Here is an 18,022-nt window from a genome sequence, read left to right on the forward strand (position 1 = left end):
TCTCCTTGCAAGCTGTGGACTGCTTCCCTGTTACCCAGAGGGCTCTGGGGTGACTAAGCACAGCAGCATTTTCCTTAGGAAGCCACGGGCGTGGCGCTTGCTCCAGGGTGTGAATCGGCCCCTCATGGAAACCTTCAGGTCCCCTGTCACAGGACACAGAGCTTCAGAAATGCTGCTGGAGGGCGGGGATGAAGAGTGACGGCCTCCGGCCACAGGTGGACCGACCACCGCAGCTGTGTGAACGTGTCAAGCAGCTCGGCCGCGAAGGCTCAGCTGTGAAGTGCTGGTCAGCTGTGTGGGATTATCGGTGCCGTTATTGGAGATAAGATCTCTGTCACCGACACTGGAAAATGACGTACAAACGCACTAGCTTTGGTTGTTCTGGGATTGGTTTTCTGCCCTTTCTCCTGACAGCAGGTAAAGGGTCCGTTTGTTCCTGGGGGTTCATTAGAGGACTGGCACGTGTCCGTGGGAAGACAGTGTTCCCCTCTTCAGTAGGCGCCGGAGGCAGGGGTGCAGTTCCTTTCCAAGTGACGTTATCATTCATAAATTTTTCTTCTACGTGTCGGGAGAAGAAAGACTAAAACACTTCCATCTTTCCCCCATACAATTTTAAGTTTTGTTTTGAACAGAGGAATCTTTTCTTGATGTGATAAAGATTTTATTTCAAATCAGTAGCCATCGTTGTTCTCAATGATGAAACATTAGGACAATCTCATGAAAACCAAGTGCAAAGATCTCCACGGTTACCATTTTATAGTTATTGTTAGCAATGTGGTTTTGGAGGTGCTGGGCAATGCCGTCAGACCTGAAACAGAAAAAGAGGGATGGTGTCTTGGAAAGAATGAGACAGACTCGTCCTTACTCATAGGTGGTGTGTTTGTACAGTGACACAACCCGGAGAGAATCACCAAGAAGCAACTACACTTACTTAAGAATTCAGTGAAGTGACGAAACAAGGTTATCAGCAATTATCAATAAGAAACTGTTATGGGGAAAATACATGTGTGGTAGCATGTTTCCCCAAATATTCATGAAGTAGTTAGAAATAATCTTAAAAGAAATGTACAGGACTTGTTGGTAAAGCAAAGACTGAGAAAAAAAGATTTGACTAAACACATTCTGTGTTCTGTATAGAAAAGTAGAATATTATGAGGATGGCATTTCTTGCCAAATTTAATTTAAGTGTTTAATGCACATTTTGTATTTTGAATCCATTTTTATTCATTTAACATTATAAGAATTTAATGAATAATGGTGCGCTTAACCATTCCCGTATTTACTTAAAATTTTGGTCGTTTCCACTTGTTTTCTATGATGAGAAATGCTGCGAAGAAAGTCTTTACAGGCTTCCTCCTTATTATTATTTATTATTATTTTTTTGGTGTATTTCTTAAGACAAATTGTCATGTGGAATTACTAGATCAAAGAAGACAATTTTAAATACTCAGTGTTATCAATACTCAATTTAATGCAACTTTAATCAAAATGTCTATGGGATTAAAAATTGAATAACTGATTAATTTGGAAAAATAGATGAAAATAAGTATAGCTAAGTAAAGTTTTAAATAAATTGTAAGGAAGAAAAACGGGCCTCTGAATATTGTGACGTGTTGTGAAGATAAATTCTTTAAATCAGTGCCCTCCTGATGGGTTGATAGGCGAATGGGATTAATTCAATTCCCAGAAACAGAATTTGGTCTTTATGAGAATGGATGTGTGCTAACCGAGTCATTACAAACCTGTGCGTTTCGGGGGATATTTAACGGGGATTGGCACGGTTGGCTGGTTTTTGAGAAAAAGTGAATCCTCATCGTGTATCATATGCCATAGTAACGGCAGACGGGTTGCATTGTGAAGCGTAAGACAAGTGAGAAGAGCAGAGGAGAGCGGGCTCACTGGGCAGGAGCTGGGCCCCGTGTCAGCCCTAAGCCTGTGCAGCCACGTGTCCCCGAGGAATGGGGCTGGGCCCGATCCCTGCCCAAAGCTGGCGCAGCTGACCAGGTGGCACAGCCCTGCATGGGGTAGGGGGCCGCCCTGAGCAAGGGCTGTCAGAACTGAGGCCCCAGGAGAGAGGGAGTCCAAGGTGGTGAGGCTGGAGGGGAGCCTTCCAGGCCCAGGGGACTGTGTGTTGAAGGCCCAGAGGCCATGGAAGATGTGGGGGGACGGAGGGCCAGGCCGAGACGAGGGCGGCCAGCCACCACACGGCGCGCTTGGAGGGAACTGGGTGTTCCAAGGTTTTAACAGCGTGTTGAGCGGTTCACACGAACATCTGGAAGCTTTGGCGACCGGCTAAAACGGGGCTGATGTGGGTAAAAGCCTGGTTATGCTGCAGTGGGGAGGCTGGCCCGGGGGAGGCCAGGGACGTAGGCCAGGGAAAGCCAGGGTGGCACAGATGACACGTGGTGCTGGTTCGGACTGGGGACTGTGACGAGGACAGATGAGAAGTTTAGGAGAGAGGATAGGAAAGATGAGCGATGACCAGAGCTGGGCAGGGCGAGGGAGGAGGAGGGTCTGACAACAGCACCACCAGCCCATCAACGGCCACCGTGTTTGAGATAATCTCTCCTCCCACAGGGAGTTTTGTGTCTCTGATTTACTGGAGCACTAAAAATAGCACCTACCAACAGTGATTGGCACCTAGTGGGTGCTCAGTCCACTTGGCGAACAAGTGAACAACGTGGGATGACGTCCAGATTTCTGGCCTGCACAGCTGGGCAGTGCGCTGACATGTCCTAGTCCAGGGGGCGGGTGTGCAGAAGGCAGGTCAGGTGATGGGCCGAGGCTTTGGGGCGTCGAAACATGAATCAGGTGGTAAATACTAGACGAGGGAAATACTTGCAACAAATAATGTGGGTGCGATCTTTACTGTGTAAAGAGTGCGTGACAATTACAAAAAACCCACCAATGCCAGTAAATAAATGGGAGTAGAAACATGAGTGGAAACTCCACAAGAGATACAAATAGTGAACACGTACTTGAAAAAAGTTGTCAGCCTTATTAATACCCAGGAATCCCCACCAAATCAATATGACGATTTTTCTCTCATTCAATGAATAATGATTTTATATAACGAGAATTGTGATAACTGGTCCGACTCTCGTAAATTTGTGCAAAGTTTTTGCAAGGGAATTTGGCAGAATGTATCAGGTGCCTTAAAATGTTTATACTGTTGGTCAAATAATTCTGTTTATGATAATGTATCATCAGGAAGCCTGAGGAAAGCGTCTCCTCCACACACGCCTCCTGCCTGCCCACTGTAAAAACCTCTCAAAGGAGAGAGTTACTCATGAAATAACACTGGGTCTGCAGGTGACGGGCGAGTGAAAGAATGCAGGAGAGGCAGAATCCGGGGGAGAGCTGGATGTGTTCAAGAAACATTTTTTTCACTGGAAAACTGCACACGTGAGTTTCGTATTGAAATATTTGTGTTTTCTGTTGTTTTTCCAGATGAAAACCGTCAGTGTGGCCTTGGTTTTGTGCCTGAATGTCGGTGTGGACCCTCCAGACGTGGTGAAGACCACCCCCTGTGCGCGCTTAGAGTGCTGGATCGGTAAGCTCGGCTCCCCTCCCACGACTGGTCCTGAAGGCCACTGTGTAGGGTTCTGGGCTCCACGGCCTGCCCTCTGCCGTCCTGTCCAGTGGAGGCCTGGCACTGGTGTGTGTAAACCTGAGGATTGCGTTTCTTTTTGGAGTCTGTAACCTTGAAGTTATTTCAGATACATTCACCTAGGATTTGTGATGGAGGAAGTATCTCAAGAAAAATTAATAAAATGATGATTATTGGGTTATATACTTTTCTCCTTCACATTTGCCAAAGGCAGAATGACCATGAAAGGAAAAATTTTTGAATTGATTCAGGACATCGAGGCAGCCACGACAGCGCAACTAAAGACACTCACAAAAGAGGACTTCCAGAACTGCTTCAGAAAGTGGCAAGAACGGTGGGATAAGTGTGTTCGAAGCGAGGGGGAGTACTTTGAGGGGGATTAATCACAATGTGTCTTTTACTGTAATAAGTTTTAAATGTGAACATCCACTGGATTCTTTGATCACACCTCATACTTGGTTTGGTTTTGGTACCAAGGTAACACTGGCCTCATCGAGTGAGTTGAGAAATAGTCCCATCTTTTCTGTTTTATGTAAGAGTTTGTTTTCAGTTGGGTATTACCTCTTCTGTAAATTTGGGGTTGATTTATCAATGAAGCCATCTCAGAGTGGACTTTTTCTTGTTTCCATTGAGGATTATTCAGCTTTCCCTTGTTGATAGGATTGGGGGCAACTTCTTCCCCCAGCTTTCTCCATGCTAAGCAAAAGCAGAAATTTCCTTTATCTACTTTAAATAGCAAAAATGACAAATTATCCTAATCTGAATTGAAAACAACAGTGGTTTTTCCCATTTTGCTTGCTTGTCTCACTACGTGGGAGTGTCTTAGGGTGACAGTCCCTGTGTCCTAGCCTCCCCGCCTGCAGCCCGGGCCTCTGGTCTCCACACCCAGTGACATTAGCCATTCTGTGTGTCTGCTTTTCTGAGATACTTTCTTGGCCCTCTGCCATCTCCTGGTGACCGTGCTGGTTGAAATTGACTTCTTATTAGCCACCACTCACTGTTTCCACTTCATTTGTCCCTCGTCAAAGCTGAATTTAATCAGCAGCTTTCTATTTTCTCCATCTTTACTCTCATGTTAGGTTTTTTCTAACAAGGCTTCTCAGCCTGGACCCTGGCGTATGGTTGTAGGGATGTGTGAACTGTCTGGGCTTGTGTGGGTGCTGGTGTCTAGACGTGCACCTTCCACAGCAAGGAGGCTTGGCTGTTACTAGATTCTCTCGGGGTCCTTCCCTACCCCCTGCCCCACCCCAAAACCAAAAAAACCCCCCTCGTGCCTCACAGTCTGTCTGATCATCATTTGTGGGACAATGCCAGTGAAAATGAAAAGAATCCCTCACTTCCTTCTTGGTATGAAAGATCCAATAAGTGAACAGATTTTTTATATTGTGTTTTTTAAAAATGTCTGCAATTTAGGAATGTGATCTAGTTTGTAATTTCTGGGTTTTGAGTTCCAAAGGGCATATGGCTTTCCTAAGTTGAAATTATTTCTTTTGGCCTTTATTAGGGTAGGGATTGTCCTCATGGTGATTTTAACAATAATGGTAGAAGAAGAAAAATAATCCGAGAGATTTGATTCAGCAAATCAGCAGTGGTATCTAGCAGTCGATATTTAAATTTTTATCTGGGTAAAAAAGTTCCAGAGTCGTGTGTATACTGCTAAGCAGTTTTCCCCAATTCGTTTGAGCAGAAGCTGCTGAAATGAGGCCCCATCACCTCCGAATCCTTTCATGTGTAATTCTTATAAACGAGAGCGTCTCACTCCAAGTCACCACTTGGTCCTCAGAATCAGAATTAACGCAGATGCCGTGCTGCCCCGTGAGCCTCAGGCGTGCAGGCTGGCCACGTAATGTCCTTTATGGCCAAGGACCCGGCCAGGGTCACGTGAGCATTGCCCTTAATTCAGTCTCGTTCTTCCTGGAACAGGTCCTCAGCCTTTTCTTGGCCTTCATGACCTTGACTCAGAAGTTGAGAGGCTCTTTGGCAGGACGTCCCTGATGCTTCCTCTGGATTAGATTTCGGTTGTGCCTCTGGCGGGCGTGTCACAGGAAAGGCTTGCCAATCTCCCTCCCTGGCTGGCATGCTGGCAGGTGGCACGTGGTTTGGATTTATGCTATGACTGCTCATGCAGCTCTCCTCACTGGGTAAACGGTGCCTGGGGGAGCTCGGGCCGTGAGACCCCTGTTGCCCTGAAGTTAGTAAGTGTTTGGGGACGAGGTGCTTGGAGACTTGTAAATACTCCTGTCTTCACCATACTCGCAGCTTCTTCAGTTGGACTCACGGTTTCCTCTTTCATCCAGTGGATTATAATCCAGTGTCCTCATCATTGACCTAGATGCGCAACTTGTTACCCATGTAGCCGGTGGGACCCCACTCCCGCGGGCTCCGGTGGCCGTTTGCTTCTGTCGTTCTCCGAGAACTTCCCCCTTCCTGGCCCCCCTGTGCTTTTCTGGCCGCCTTCTGGGATCAGCCATTCCTCCAAGGAGCTGGTGCCGTTAGCAGCACACAGAACTCAGGGACTGCAAGGAGCTCAGGGGAACTAGTGTGTGGTCGCACGCCTGTCACTGGACGGAGCGCGGGGACGCACGCACGCGTAATGTGTGTGTCTGTGCTCACACGTTCGGGCCTGTGTTTCTACAGTGTCTGTGTACATTCAAATCCATGCAGTTACTTGTGCCCCATCCCAAGCCAGCAGGAGTTTCCCGTATTCTAGGAAGTCCCTTCTCTGACGGTGACAGCCTGGGCATCCCTGGTCCTCACTTTACGGACTGACCTGAGTTCTCCTCCTGTGGAGCCCCGCCTCCCAGCCCTGCAGCAGCTGCCTTCTCAAACTCTTCATTCCGCACCCACAGGTGTCTGTCTGTCCTCCCTGGCCAGGCTCCAACACCCCATATGGGTCACCCCTCCAGGACACGCCTGCCCTCCTTCCCCTGTACGGGCTCTGAGCCCCTGAGCAGACCTGAGAGTTCATTCCAGGCCACCACTGTTCCCCTGGAGCAGACACCGGCCTGCCCAGCCCCCCTACCTAATGGCCTTGGGATTGTCAGGGAAGGATTTCAGCATTTCCAGTAAGTGATTTCTGGTTTGGGCTTGGCCAGCCCAAGGGATGATGACGTACCTGTAAGTGGGGTTGAGAGCTGGGGCCCAGCTGGGGAGGTAAGGGGATTACGTTTTGTGTAAGGTAAGGTGCTTCCAGGACGCTCAGAGCAGAGCCAGCTTCCGGCAGGTCGCTGGGAAGGCTCGTCTGGTCGCAGAAGGGGACTTGGGGGAGGTCACCTGCTGAGCACTGCAGTGACCAGGAGGAGAGGAGCCGAGCCAGGGCCCTGGGTGTGTGGGGAGGGGTGACGCCTGTGACAGAGACCCTGCTGGGTGGGCAGAGGTAGGAGGGCAGGTGGTACTGGACGGGGAATTTCAGGTGGCATTGTCACAGCTGCTGCTGTAGATGACTTAGAGCTGGAGGCCAGGCGGGTTGTAGGAGGGGCCTGGAGAGTGAGGGGAGGCAAGTGGCGAAGGCTGTGCAGGGGCGTGGGTGGCGAGGTGAGGGGACCCAGGCTCCATGACCTGACAGGTCCCTTCTGCCTTTTGCAAGATGCATGCCTGGGGCGTGTCATGGCCAGGACAGTCCCGAGGAAGACCCCCAGGGGTCGGTGCCAACAGGTGGCTTAAGAAGACGCTCCCATTCAGAAGACACCTGCTGATGTTTTATATTAGGTCTTAACATTTCGTGCTCTGTCACCAGAAATCAAAAGAGTTTGCACTTGTCAAGACCCCACTTTGTCCCTGCCAGCTGTGCCTCTTCACCACATCACCTTACTGTTTTGGGCCTTAGTTTCTTCCTCTGTAACATGGCACCAGTGATGGCACCTTCCTCCTGGCGTGGAGGTGGGTGGGTGTTAACTGGGAGTGCAGCCCGTTCCTGCACCTCGTCCCCATCCCAGCCCAGCCGAGCCTGCCGAGGTGCCCGTGGGAGCTGGAGCCGCTCCCTGCGTCTGCTCCGTTCTGCGTGCTCACGCATTGCTGTTACCTGGCTGGCCCAGCGGACAGCGGCCCGTCCAGCTGGAGGTCACTGGGAGATGTCTCTCATTTCATTTTACAAAGTAGACATTAAATAGGTCTGGCAACCACCTTAGGCCTGTGAACACGGGGTGTCTGCTTGGGGCTGGCCTGGGGGCTGTGGGGGGTTGCGAGTTGATGCTTTTCAGCTGCAGACCTGTTTCAAACTTCTGCAGACACCTGTGCTGCTCTGTGCTCGGGGGCGAGGGGAATGGTTGCTGGAAAAGAGACGGCTTCTTCCTTTCTGTCTGCTTTTGTGTCCCCGTGTGTGCACTGCCTACACACTCATGGGACAGAGTGCGGCTTCCAGAGGCTTGGAGAATACATGTTTGTGAAGTGGCCCTTCAGACTTCCCGGTGGTGACAAGAACCACTGTTGCCAGGATAAACAGGTAGAAGATACACCGTGGGACTCTGAAGTGAGAGCATGGCCTCCGACAGCCCGCCACTTTCCCCTGTGGCCATGGGGTCCGCGGAGTCTCAGACTGAATTCAGGCCAGCGAGGAAGCAGAGCACAGGCCCTGGTAGCTGCTGGGGGGCCCGCAGGAGGGGATGTCGAGAGATCTCGGGCATTTCTGGGCTCTAACACGGTCCCCACCCCTGCTGGTTTGTTTCATAGAGGTGACACCCATCTCTGCCCAGACAAGCAGGGGAGAAGCTGCTGTGTTTTATGGCCCGACGGTAAGTGCTCCAACAGTAAAACGGGGCGCAGTACCGGTAAGCACGGTGCGTGCCGCCCTGTGGAGGACCCACAGCCACGGGGAAGGCGTCACTGTCACGGGTGGTGCCGCCAGAGGGCCGCCAGCTCTGCCCAGGAGCTCAGGAAGATGAAACGCCTCTCACTGTGTGCCCTGCTAACGGTCCTGCAGGAGGTGGCATTGTGGTTAACGTCATACAGCCATTACGAGCCACTCCAGTTTCAGAGTGGCCCTTTGCCAGGATGCTTTTTCTCAATAAAAAATGAGTTGCCCGAGGTTACACAGCCAATTAGTGGCAGAGCCCTTGAAAGCCATATAGGGACATTTGCACGTGATCTGGTAGGCAGGACTCAGTAAGTCAATTAACAGATACTTATGAAACGGCAGCTAAACACAAGCTACACAGAGCCGTGAGCGCTGCGTGTTTTTAAATGTTGAATGTGTGGTAACGTGTAGTGTGCTGGCGCAGGGGTGCGCTGGGCCACGGTGCAGTGCGGTAGCTCTCCCCAAACTGACCGAACCCCATCATGAAACGATACCACCAGCGACCGGGTCCAGGCCTGTTTCTTGTCACCTTCTAGAACCCCTGCCCCCCGCACGTCTCCACTCTCCTGACAGCTTTTCTTTGGCTTATTTTGCTCGTCGCCTAAGTGGAGCATGCAGGAGGCACTGTAGGCTTTGAAGGGGAGGACTGATGTCACGGAAGGTCCCTGTGTGCTCACGTGCAGGGTGTGTGGGGAGAATTCGTGGTCTGCTCCCTGGGTCCTGCCCTCATCAGGGTCTCTGGGAGCCCAGCCAGGAGGAAGGAGGGTCTCTGGTGTCAGCCCAGGAGCTGTGGTTTTGGTCATTAGTCGGGGAGGGAGCACAGGCTCTTTGGAAGGAACATGGATAGAACACTAGTGTGAGTGACGATGGTGGGAGGTAAAACAAAAAAGCTGCACCTCTCAGGTTGGCCGCATGCCGGCACCATCAGTGACCTTTGTGACCTTGGACCAGCCCGTGACCAGCTTCTCTTCTGTGTCATGAGGTCCGTCGGACGGGGTTCCTGTGCATGTAAAGGTCTAAGCAGCAGATGAGAAGGTTTCTGAAAAGCTACAATTGTGTGCAAATGCCAATCACCATCTACTTCTCCTTCCTTCTGTTCTCCCACCCGCCCTCCTCGTTCATTAAATACAAAACCATGCAGGCATTGGAAGTGTTGTATTAAGACAGACCTACAACTGCAAGTTTATGTTCTGGCCACTTCGCCCCCCATCAGATTGGTAACCTTGTCAGCAGTGTCCGTCCAGGAATTTAATTTTAGTGCATTTCAGTTATTTAGTTTATTTAAGTTAATGTGTTAAATGCATCATTTTAGTGTCTCGTTCTTTCCCCTTCCCTTCTCCCTCTCGTTTCTTCCCCTCTCCCACTCACTGTCACATTCTTGGGAGGAAAACATGAAATTAATTGGCCACAGGGATTCCCAGCAGCTTGGCAGTGACAGACCACTTAGTCGATCCCGCCTGACAGTGGCCCATTGCTGCCCCTGCTTCTCCCACGGTGGCAGGTGTTTTGATCAGGACCCGGGAAGGAAGAGCGGTGCTGTGGTCAGTGCCACCACTAGTGCGGTGTCCAGGGTCTGGGTGCACCGCCCAGGGTGGCAGCAGTTCTCTCCGACTCGGGCACTCTTTCAACATGGCCTCGTGTGGACACGAGGGGAGGACGGAGCGGCGTGGGGGGCCTGGGCGTTCCAGGGGTGACGTTCAAGGTAGAGGGGTCGCCATAGTCATTCCCCGACCTGTGGCCCTCCCTCCCTCCCCTGTCGTGGTTCTCTGGAGGGCATGCGTAAGGACTTCCGATCGATGCGGTTCCTGGACAGGCCTTTTATCTTCTGACAGAGGAAACCATTTCCGTTCTCGTAACCTTCGATTTCAGGCATCACTGATCACAGGGGCGCCACGAGTGTGGATGAATGAACGGGGTGCTTTCAGACCAGCTCTTGCATGTCTCTGCTGCTCATCATGCGCAAGCCTGGCCGGCCGTGTGCAGCGTTTCTCTCCATTGAAACTTGTCTGTTGCCCTCCGCTTGTGTGTGCCCTGAGCTGGCCCGTAAATTGTATTTTCCAGAGCCCAGGCCATTCCTGTCTCTCGCGGTCCTTGTGATTCAGATTACACACAGCCAGTTGGGGTCATGACGTGTCTTCTGAGACCCGGCTCGGTGATCCTCCCAGGACAGAGGTGAAGATTAACACCTAGTTTCTTGAGTTAACAAGTTTACCAAACTTCTTGCAGACAAGTTAGTTATAACCCGATTTTCACCAAGTTTCCTTCATTAGCAGATTGACCCGGCTCTTCTGAAGCTCTTGAACCAGACACTCCAGGGTAGGACCTGGCAACTCTATTCTGAAAAGCCCTCGAGGACTTTGACATACCCAGGGCAAAGGTCCCCCTTCTCAGTCTGGAAATGCTGTTACTTGCGTTTACAATTCATTCTGCTAATCAAAGTAACACAGGCCTGTAGCTCAAAAATCAAAGAGTACTTAAAGGTATATTTTAAAAAAAGCTGTCTCTCGCCCCACCCTTCCCAGAGGGTACTCCGAGTTTTTTCTTGTCTCTGTATGTTTTTTTCCTCCTATAGGTACAAATTTGCTAGTTGCTTTTATTTGCTAAATTTTCTGTGAACTTACGAGTTTATCTTTTTTACATATATCCGGTAGATCTGTCACATGCTATCAAGGATTTTCCCAGTGCTCAGATAATGTACTAGTTTTTTTTTTTTAGCCTCCCCCCTCTTTCCCATTGGCCTCCTTGGTCTCTCGATCTGGTACCTGCGTGTCCTGTGGTTTCTCTGTCTCTCCATCTCTCCCCACCCTCTCTCTGTCTCTCGTTTCTGGGATCCTTTGTGGCCTTCTTTTGTGGTTTATTTCCCAAGTAGAGGAACATGGGCCCCAGATTGTGTGAGCATTTACCTGTCTGAAAAGACCTCTGTTCTACCCTCAGACTGGACTGTCATGTTGGAACTTTCCACAGAGGACAGGAAGGCACCAGCTTCCATTATTGTCAGGAAACCCAAAGCAGTTCTCGTCCCGACCCTTCGTGCTCTGATTTCTCGCCAAGGACTTTTCTGCGTCTCTCATTGTCAGCAGTGTGATTACGATGTGTCTAGATGTGGATTTCCTTGGGTTAATCCTGTTTGTGGGTCACTGAGCTTCTTGTACCTGTAACTTGATGTCTCCTTGCACATTTGGGAAGTTACCAGGCATCATGTCTCAACTGCTCTTGAGCTCTGCACTCATTTCTTACTCTGAGGCTTCCGGTGACACAAACGTTACTGTGTCAATACCTTCTGTTATTGTCCCCAGGTCCCTTGGGGCTCTTATCGCAGGAGCAATTCCATTTCTACAGAGAGGGTCTTACATAGTCTGCTGAGGTGGGATCGTACAGGGGGCACCAGGGAGAGGGCGGGTAGCCGAGGTCCTTAACTGTGGAGGGTAGTGTTTGAAAGCGATACTTTGGGGGAGTTGGGGCAGAATTCATGTTCGTACAGGGAGAACAAGGAGACGGAAGACAGCACAGGAAGCTGCTGTCTTAGTACACCGGCTGGCTCGGCCCTGAGTCCGATTTCCACAGGCACACTAATGTAAAACACTGACTATTCAGTCCAAATGGACGTGCTTGTGTGGGAGATGAGGGGTGGTGGTGGGAGAGAGGAAATGCTGGCCTCTGTTGGAGCAGCATAGGCACTGATACCTACAGAGAAAATGAAACACAGTCGTGTCAGCTCTTGTTTAGGCAGGGAGGTCGGTATCAGCAGCGAGCGGCTGCTGCTCAGGAGGGGCTGTGCTGGGCGGGCGGGGAGGGGAGGGGAGGGGAGGCGAGCGGAGGAGCCCTGGCTGCTCTGTGTGAGGCCCTGTGATGCCGGCTGACGCCTCGCTTACGTGTGTGTGTGTGTGTGTGTGTGTGTGTGTGTGTGTAACTCCCGTCTGTAGGCGCGTGGGAAGGCCCGGGCGCGCAGGGCGAGGCAGAAGGTACACAGTGTGGTGACTAGGGGTGCGGTTTCTGAGAAGGCGGCTCGAGCTGGCTGCAGAACATTAGTCTCAGGTCGGAGGAGGGCGAGATGCCACCAGCACAAGTGCTCCGCCAGCCTGCTGTCCTGCCCCTTCGGATTGAAATTGGCACCTGTGTTAGAAGAACATCAGACAGCCATGCTCCGTGGCCCCCTGGAGGCCCCTGGGATCCTACAGCGATGCCCAGGTTGGACCTGTTTGCATGATATTACTCAGATGCCACTGGCCTCTCCCCTGGTTGCGAGCTGCACCGGTGCTGCAGAAGCCACAGGGGGCGACGCTGCTGGTGTCCAAGCAGGAATGAAGCCCATGGCCTCACACCACCAGTCGTCTCCTCGGCCGAGCATCCACAGTGAAAACAGCCAGCTCCCTCAGACTGCCCTTGGTGAGGCTGTCGCGTCCTGCACGACAAGAGCTGTGGGGAGCGAGGAGGGCAGCGCAGGCTTAAGACAGACAGTAGCCAAGAATAGGGTGCGAGCGGGGCCAAGAGACCCGAGCCTCAAGGACTGAGCCCCGAATCGGGCCACCGCATAGCTTTTATTGATTAACAAATGAGGAGGTGAAGCTTGTTAATCTCAAGATCTGTGAATTTCATACATTATAATAAGAAACTGATTCAAACCAATCACCCTGCAGACAGCCGGAGCCGAAAGTCCCGTGATGTCTTAATAATTGTGGTATGTGCCTCCCCAGGGACAAATCCTTTATGCTGAAACTTACTGATAAGAATAGATGGAGAGCTGATGTTATCACATCATTGAGTCACTTCCCAAACAGGTCTTGGGAAGGAGTATAGCCCCAGAGACAGAAGCTCTCCTTAGCCGGGCGAAGGTGAGGGTGTGTGCCACCTCTGTCAACCCTGTGAGTTCTCCTGATGGCCGCCTATGTGCCTGTGCCTGTCTTAGGTTGTTCCTCCCTTGAGGAATCTTACCCGTCATTGACTAACCAGCCGTCCTGTGGGGCTAAACAGGGAGACATAAGGTGTGAGCACAAAGGTGAAGCAAAGTCCCTGAAAGGATCAGTCTCACAGACTCTCCTTTCTTTAGGGGCAGGTACAGGGGACAGACGGGTAGGCTGCTGCGTGACGACAGAGACAGCAACACTCACTGATGCTGTCTGAGTTCAGCCGCCGAATGCCCATCTGTACGTTTTGTGCGATGAAAGGGGAAGCGGGTTGCAGGGCACCATGCGGTTGTGGGGTCTGGGCAGCCCAGCTGCTTTTCGTGGCGTCACTTCCCTGAAGGACCCACAGACGGACCTTGGGTATGTGGTGTTTTCTGGAAGATGGACGAAGTGAGCTGTCACTTTAAGGAGAACAGCCGACAGTGTTTGCGGCCGGTGATAAGCGTTGGGATGTTAGAGAATGAAATACAGCAGATTACGCAGCTCAGTCGCGCCCGGCGACGCCCGTACGGAATCACTGCGGGCAAAGGGCCCCTCAAAGTGCAGGGCGACCAGTGGACTTGGACGCGCTAGAGGACGCGTTCATTGCTGCAGCCTCCGATTCCACATCGCAGATAATCTCAAAGACACTGTTGTCGACTTCTGGTGTAGTATCAAAGAACACAGCCATGCTCATCTAAAAAGGGTGTTGAAAATGCTAACGATGTATGTGTGTGAGGCGGGACTTGCCTCAGACGAATCACCTCACACCACAGATGGCGACAGGTGGTTGCAGAAGCAGATGTGGGAGGCCAGCTGTCATCTCTGAAACCAGATGTTAGAGAAATGGCAAAATGTAAAACGGTGCTACTCATTAATTTTTCGGGGTTAATAGTCATTTTTCATAATAAATATTTATGTTCAAGTAATGGGTTTGTTATTTTTAAATGAATGAATAAAGGAATATTTAAAAATTTCTCATCTTAATTTTCAGTGCAGTAAATGCCAATAGACACAACCTCTTAGACAAAGTTCTCTGGGGGTCTCCACCATGTGAAAGGGCCAGGAGCTCCGCAGTGAGATGCGTTTGAGGAGTTGCTGCCTCTAGAAGCCACCCCTAAATAAGTGGGAGAAGCAGGAGCACGTCTGCATGTGCGCTTCTGAAACTGCCCTTCTGTGCAGGGGCTGAGAACATGGATGCCAGTTGTTTAAACGCATCACCTTTGTCCGTCTGTGTCTTTCTGCTGCTCCTGTGCACATGAGAGCTGCCGTTTGAACCTGAGGAAAGAACCCGGGTTATTCTCGCTGTAGGTCCCTTGCACACGGTGTCTCTGACAGAAGCACAACCGGAGCCTTTCCCCAAAGCCTCAACAACAGCACAGAACAAACTGCCCAAGTGCAAAAGACCACGGGTGCTGAAATAAACCTGGTGGAAGGAAAACAGTGACGGGTCCAGTTTAATAAAACGAGTTTTCTCCAGAAAGGCTAAAAGTTGTGGCGTTTTAGCTCATTTGCATGCCTTAGCTGTTCCAGAAATCTGGTTAAACACAGATAAACTGCAGGCCCCGTTGTGTGGTCTTTAGTGAAAGGTGACTTGGAAGTGAATTATGTGCCAACAGACTCTGAAAGAGGTTTAGCAGAGGAGGAAATGCACATATAAAAACCTTTTTCTTTTTCATTGCTTCCTCAGATCCTCTGTCCATGGGTCCCCAGAAGGCTCTGGAAACCATTGGTGCAAATTTACAGAAGCAGTACGAGAACTGGCAGCCAAGGGTAAGCCTTCTTCGTTTGCTGTTCTCTTGGTTTCTCACAGGGAGACGACCGCTCCTTGGTGCCAAACAGTCTGGATCCAGGGAGAACCTTTTCCAGACCCTCAGGTCCTGTAACTGCCACCCCCCCCCACCCCCCCACCCCCGCCCTGCGGTTCCCCCTCTTACCTGCGGACTTGCTGGATGTGCTCTGTCGCCTCGCAGTGAAGCCCACGCGCCGGTGTGAGTCACGGATTGCGTGCTCTGTTATTTATTTTGCCAAAGTTGCCCCCCACACACCCAGAATCTTTAGAAAAGAAAAAGTGTTTTTCATGCTACCCTTAAATCATGGTTTTTATTTTGCACAGGAAATGTATTTTTTGTAACTGTTCTGCAACTTCACTAGTGAGAGCCATTTCCTCCCTCTTCAGTTTTCAAACAGTTGAGAAACAAAGCACTCAGCATTCAAAAGATGACACCTATTATGTGCTTTGTCTTTGATTCAAAGGGAAGGTTCTTTATAGGGAGCCAGTTACCAATTACTGTGTCTTTTGTGGCTCACATCTTACAGTTTTTTTAATGACAAAAGTGGTATGGAATATGATAACTGTGTCACATTTCCTTCAAGATCTAAGTTATTTGTAAACCACCCAAAAACCCATTTCCTCTAGCCTTTCTCATTAACTGGTTTGAGGATTTAATAATTTTACTAGGAACTTAGAAATGTGGAGTGTATCTGGAGGTGCCTTTCCTCTCAGCTTTGTGGGATGGGCTGGTCCTGGAATTATCTAAAGGATGTGATGAGAAGGGCCTCTGGCAGTGGCCGTGTGTTGCCCCCTGGGAGCCTCAGCCCCGGGGACGCAGACGGTGTGGGGAGCCCGGGGAAGACTTGCCTGCTTGGGCTTCTATTTATGAATCATTCATCCACATGATCTGAATTTAGGGGTTCTTTGTGCATTCTGTACATTCTGAGAGAAGAAAATAGCCAGAAGTAAACTGGGTCCTGCCTTAAACGGTGCCCAGAGGTAGTTTCTGCTCCCAGAGCTGGGTGACTGATGTTGTGAACATCTCTGTTAGGATGTGTTTGTGCTTTGCCTTTCTCACTTGCCAAGTCAGTAACAGCCTGTTCCTTAGAAAGCGCTTTCCTAGTGGGGGGTTTGGTCTGCGCCGTAGGGCCTTGCTTTTCCTCCGTCCCACTCGTTACCTCTTGTGCTTCCTGTCAGGATTCGGTTGCTTTTTTCCTGAGAGCAGTGCGGTTGGGGCTTGGATGAGGCCGGGGAGACGTTCTGATGGTGGTGCATTCCTTTAGAAATAGCTGCGATGCCTGCGGTGATCCTACAAAATAGCTATTGCAGGACTTCCCAGGGACTCCAGGATCTCAGCCAGGCCAGGTGGGCCCTTCCGCGGGAGTCGGTGGCACAGACGACGTTCCACTCCACCTGGGGCAACATGCACAGGTGACAGCGGCCGGCATGGCGTCATTGGTGTCTGGACGGTGGAGGCCCAGCACCAATTCAGTTGAAAAGGACACCTTTCTGACTGGGCTATGTGTGACCATCTCCCGGGTTTGACTTTCGTGTGTTTGTTTAAGAGACGTGACCAGATCACTTCTGATTCCAGTTGTGTTCTTCACGGAGTGAGTCTCTGCTGTTTAATTACTTTCTTCCTTCTAAGAATTATTACACAAGATGCAGCTTTCAGAATACATGTTTAATATTTCAACACAGTGTATGTTGACTCCGTTTGGTATGATTTGCAGTTTCTTTGGAGTGCTAAGGCGTGACTCACTGCTGGCCTTGTTGTTTAGCTTGGTGGGTGTCAGCTCGTTCGCGCTAGCTGACAGTAAAAGCAGTCTTCTATAGCAGGATCAATTATTACTTTGGACCTAAATTTCTGCCTAAGAGCAGGTCTCTTCTGTGGCATCTGGAAGAGGCATTACCAGGTAAGGCAGGCGACGTTTACATATAGGGGAGTGATCGCACACCCACAGGGGATCACATACAGGGCAGAGAAACCTGCTATCCCGTGATGGTGGGCCGGCTGACGTCCGGGGCCCGCGGCCGTGCAAAGGGGTGCAGTCCTCCGGGAGACCGTTGTTAGTCTGAGAGAAGCTATAGCAGTCGGTGGGATTTCAAGAATGATATGCAAAGCGATTTCTGAAGGGGAGACAGTTGGGAGAGCTGGTGCGGGAGAATGTTTGCAGTTTATAGGATGCTTGGGAGGGGTGTCTGCACAGCAGAGCAGGGGGGACCCCGTCTGGGTCAGAGTAGACAGTGGGACCGGAGGAAGGCATTGCTGCGGCCTGGAAAGAAGCCATTGATGCCGACAGGTAGGGCCTTTTGCCGCGTTCAGGACACAGGACCACAGTGACGAATACTTATTTACTATTTTTTGATGCCAAGATAACTGCATTCATTTTTAAGGATGATAAAAAAATGTTTAAAATTTCGTTGCTGCAGACCATTGGCGGGACTTGTCTATTTCAGAAGAGCCCACGGTCATGGGCGCAGCGGGATGGCTGGCCGGCTCGGCGCTGGCATTGCGGAACTGCGCCACCTGCCCTGGTCTTTGCGTGGGTTTCGGGTGGGTGGGTGGGAGGCCTGGCATCCCACGGCCTGGGTCTCAGCGTGTGGCCCACCTCATGCTGCATTAGAGAGTTTGCACAAAATGTCAGGCATCCATGAGCTAAGATGTTGGTGTGCAAGGTGCCCAGTGCCTCGCTGTAAATCAGGGTCCTTTGAAACACTGCAAAGCTGAGCACACGCACTTTATTGCACTCTACAGGGCTCTCGAGTTTTCTGCAGTAATAAAGAGAGGCGAATGTGCCATCTGCAAGAAAACAATGGGAACGTTATGAAATTTCTGGACCTTTGTTGTAGCTACCCACCATGCATCTGGTTTTCTCTCTCTGTGTCTCTTTATTGTACGATTCACAAAGGTTGGGCACCTGGACATGAGGTCATTTTCATTAACGTTTGTGGGAGTCCTC

The 18,022-nt window shown here is 50.6% G+C and overlaps 1 protein-coding gene and 1 long non-coding RNA gene across 6 annotated transcripts in view; one reads left to right on the forward strand and one right to left on the reverse strand.

The window, feature by feature from the left end:
* RPTOR (regulatory associated protein of MTOR complex 1) overlaps positions 1–18,022 on the forward strand; it is a 270,956-nt gene that overhangs the window by 59,069 nt on the left and 193,865 nt on the right. For all 4 annotated transcript variants that reach the window (XM_019735643.2, XM_019735644.2, XM_074319891.1 and 1 more), the window contains exons 2-3: positions 3,451–3,553; positions 14,976–15,058. In XM_019735643.2, the coding sequence (XP_019591202.2) occupies positions 3,451–3,553; positions 14,976–15,058 (186 nt within the window). The remainder of the gene's footprint in view (positions 1–3,450; positions 3,554–14,975; positions 15,059–18,022) is intronic.
* On the reverse strand, positions 12,409–15,982 carry LOC141568881 (uncharacterized). Of its 2 annotated transcripts, none has more exons than XR_012492130.1 (3): positions 15,223–15,982; positions 14,507–14,563; positions 12,409–14,110 (listed from the first exon to the last, which is right to left on the reverse strand). It is a non-coding gene; the product is annotated as an uncharacterized LOC141568881 (long non-coding RNA). The 2 variants fall into 2 exon arrangements; XR_012492131.1 differs by having other exon boundaries at positions 14,305–14,563.

Source organism: Rhinolophus sinicus, linkage group LG15, assembly GCF_036562045.2.
Source record: "Rhinolophus sinicus isolate RSC01 linkage group LG15, ASM3656204v1, whole genome shotgun sequence".
Taxonomy (NCBI): Eukaryota; Metazoa; Chordata; class Mammalia; order Chiroptera; family Rhinolophidae; genus Rhinolophus; species Rhinolophus sinicus.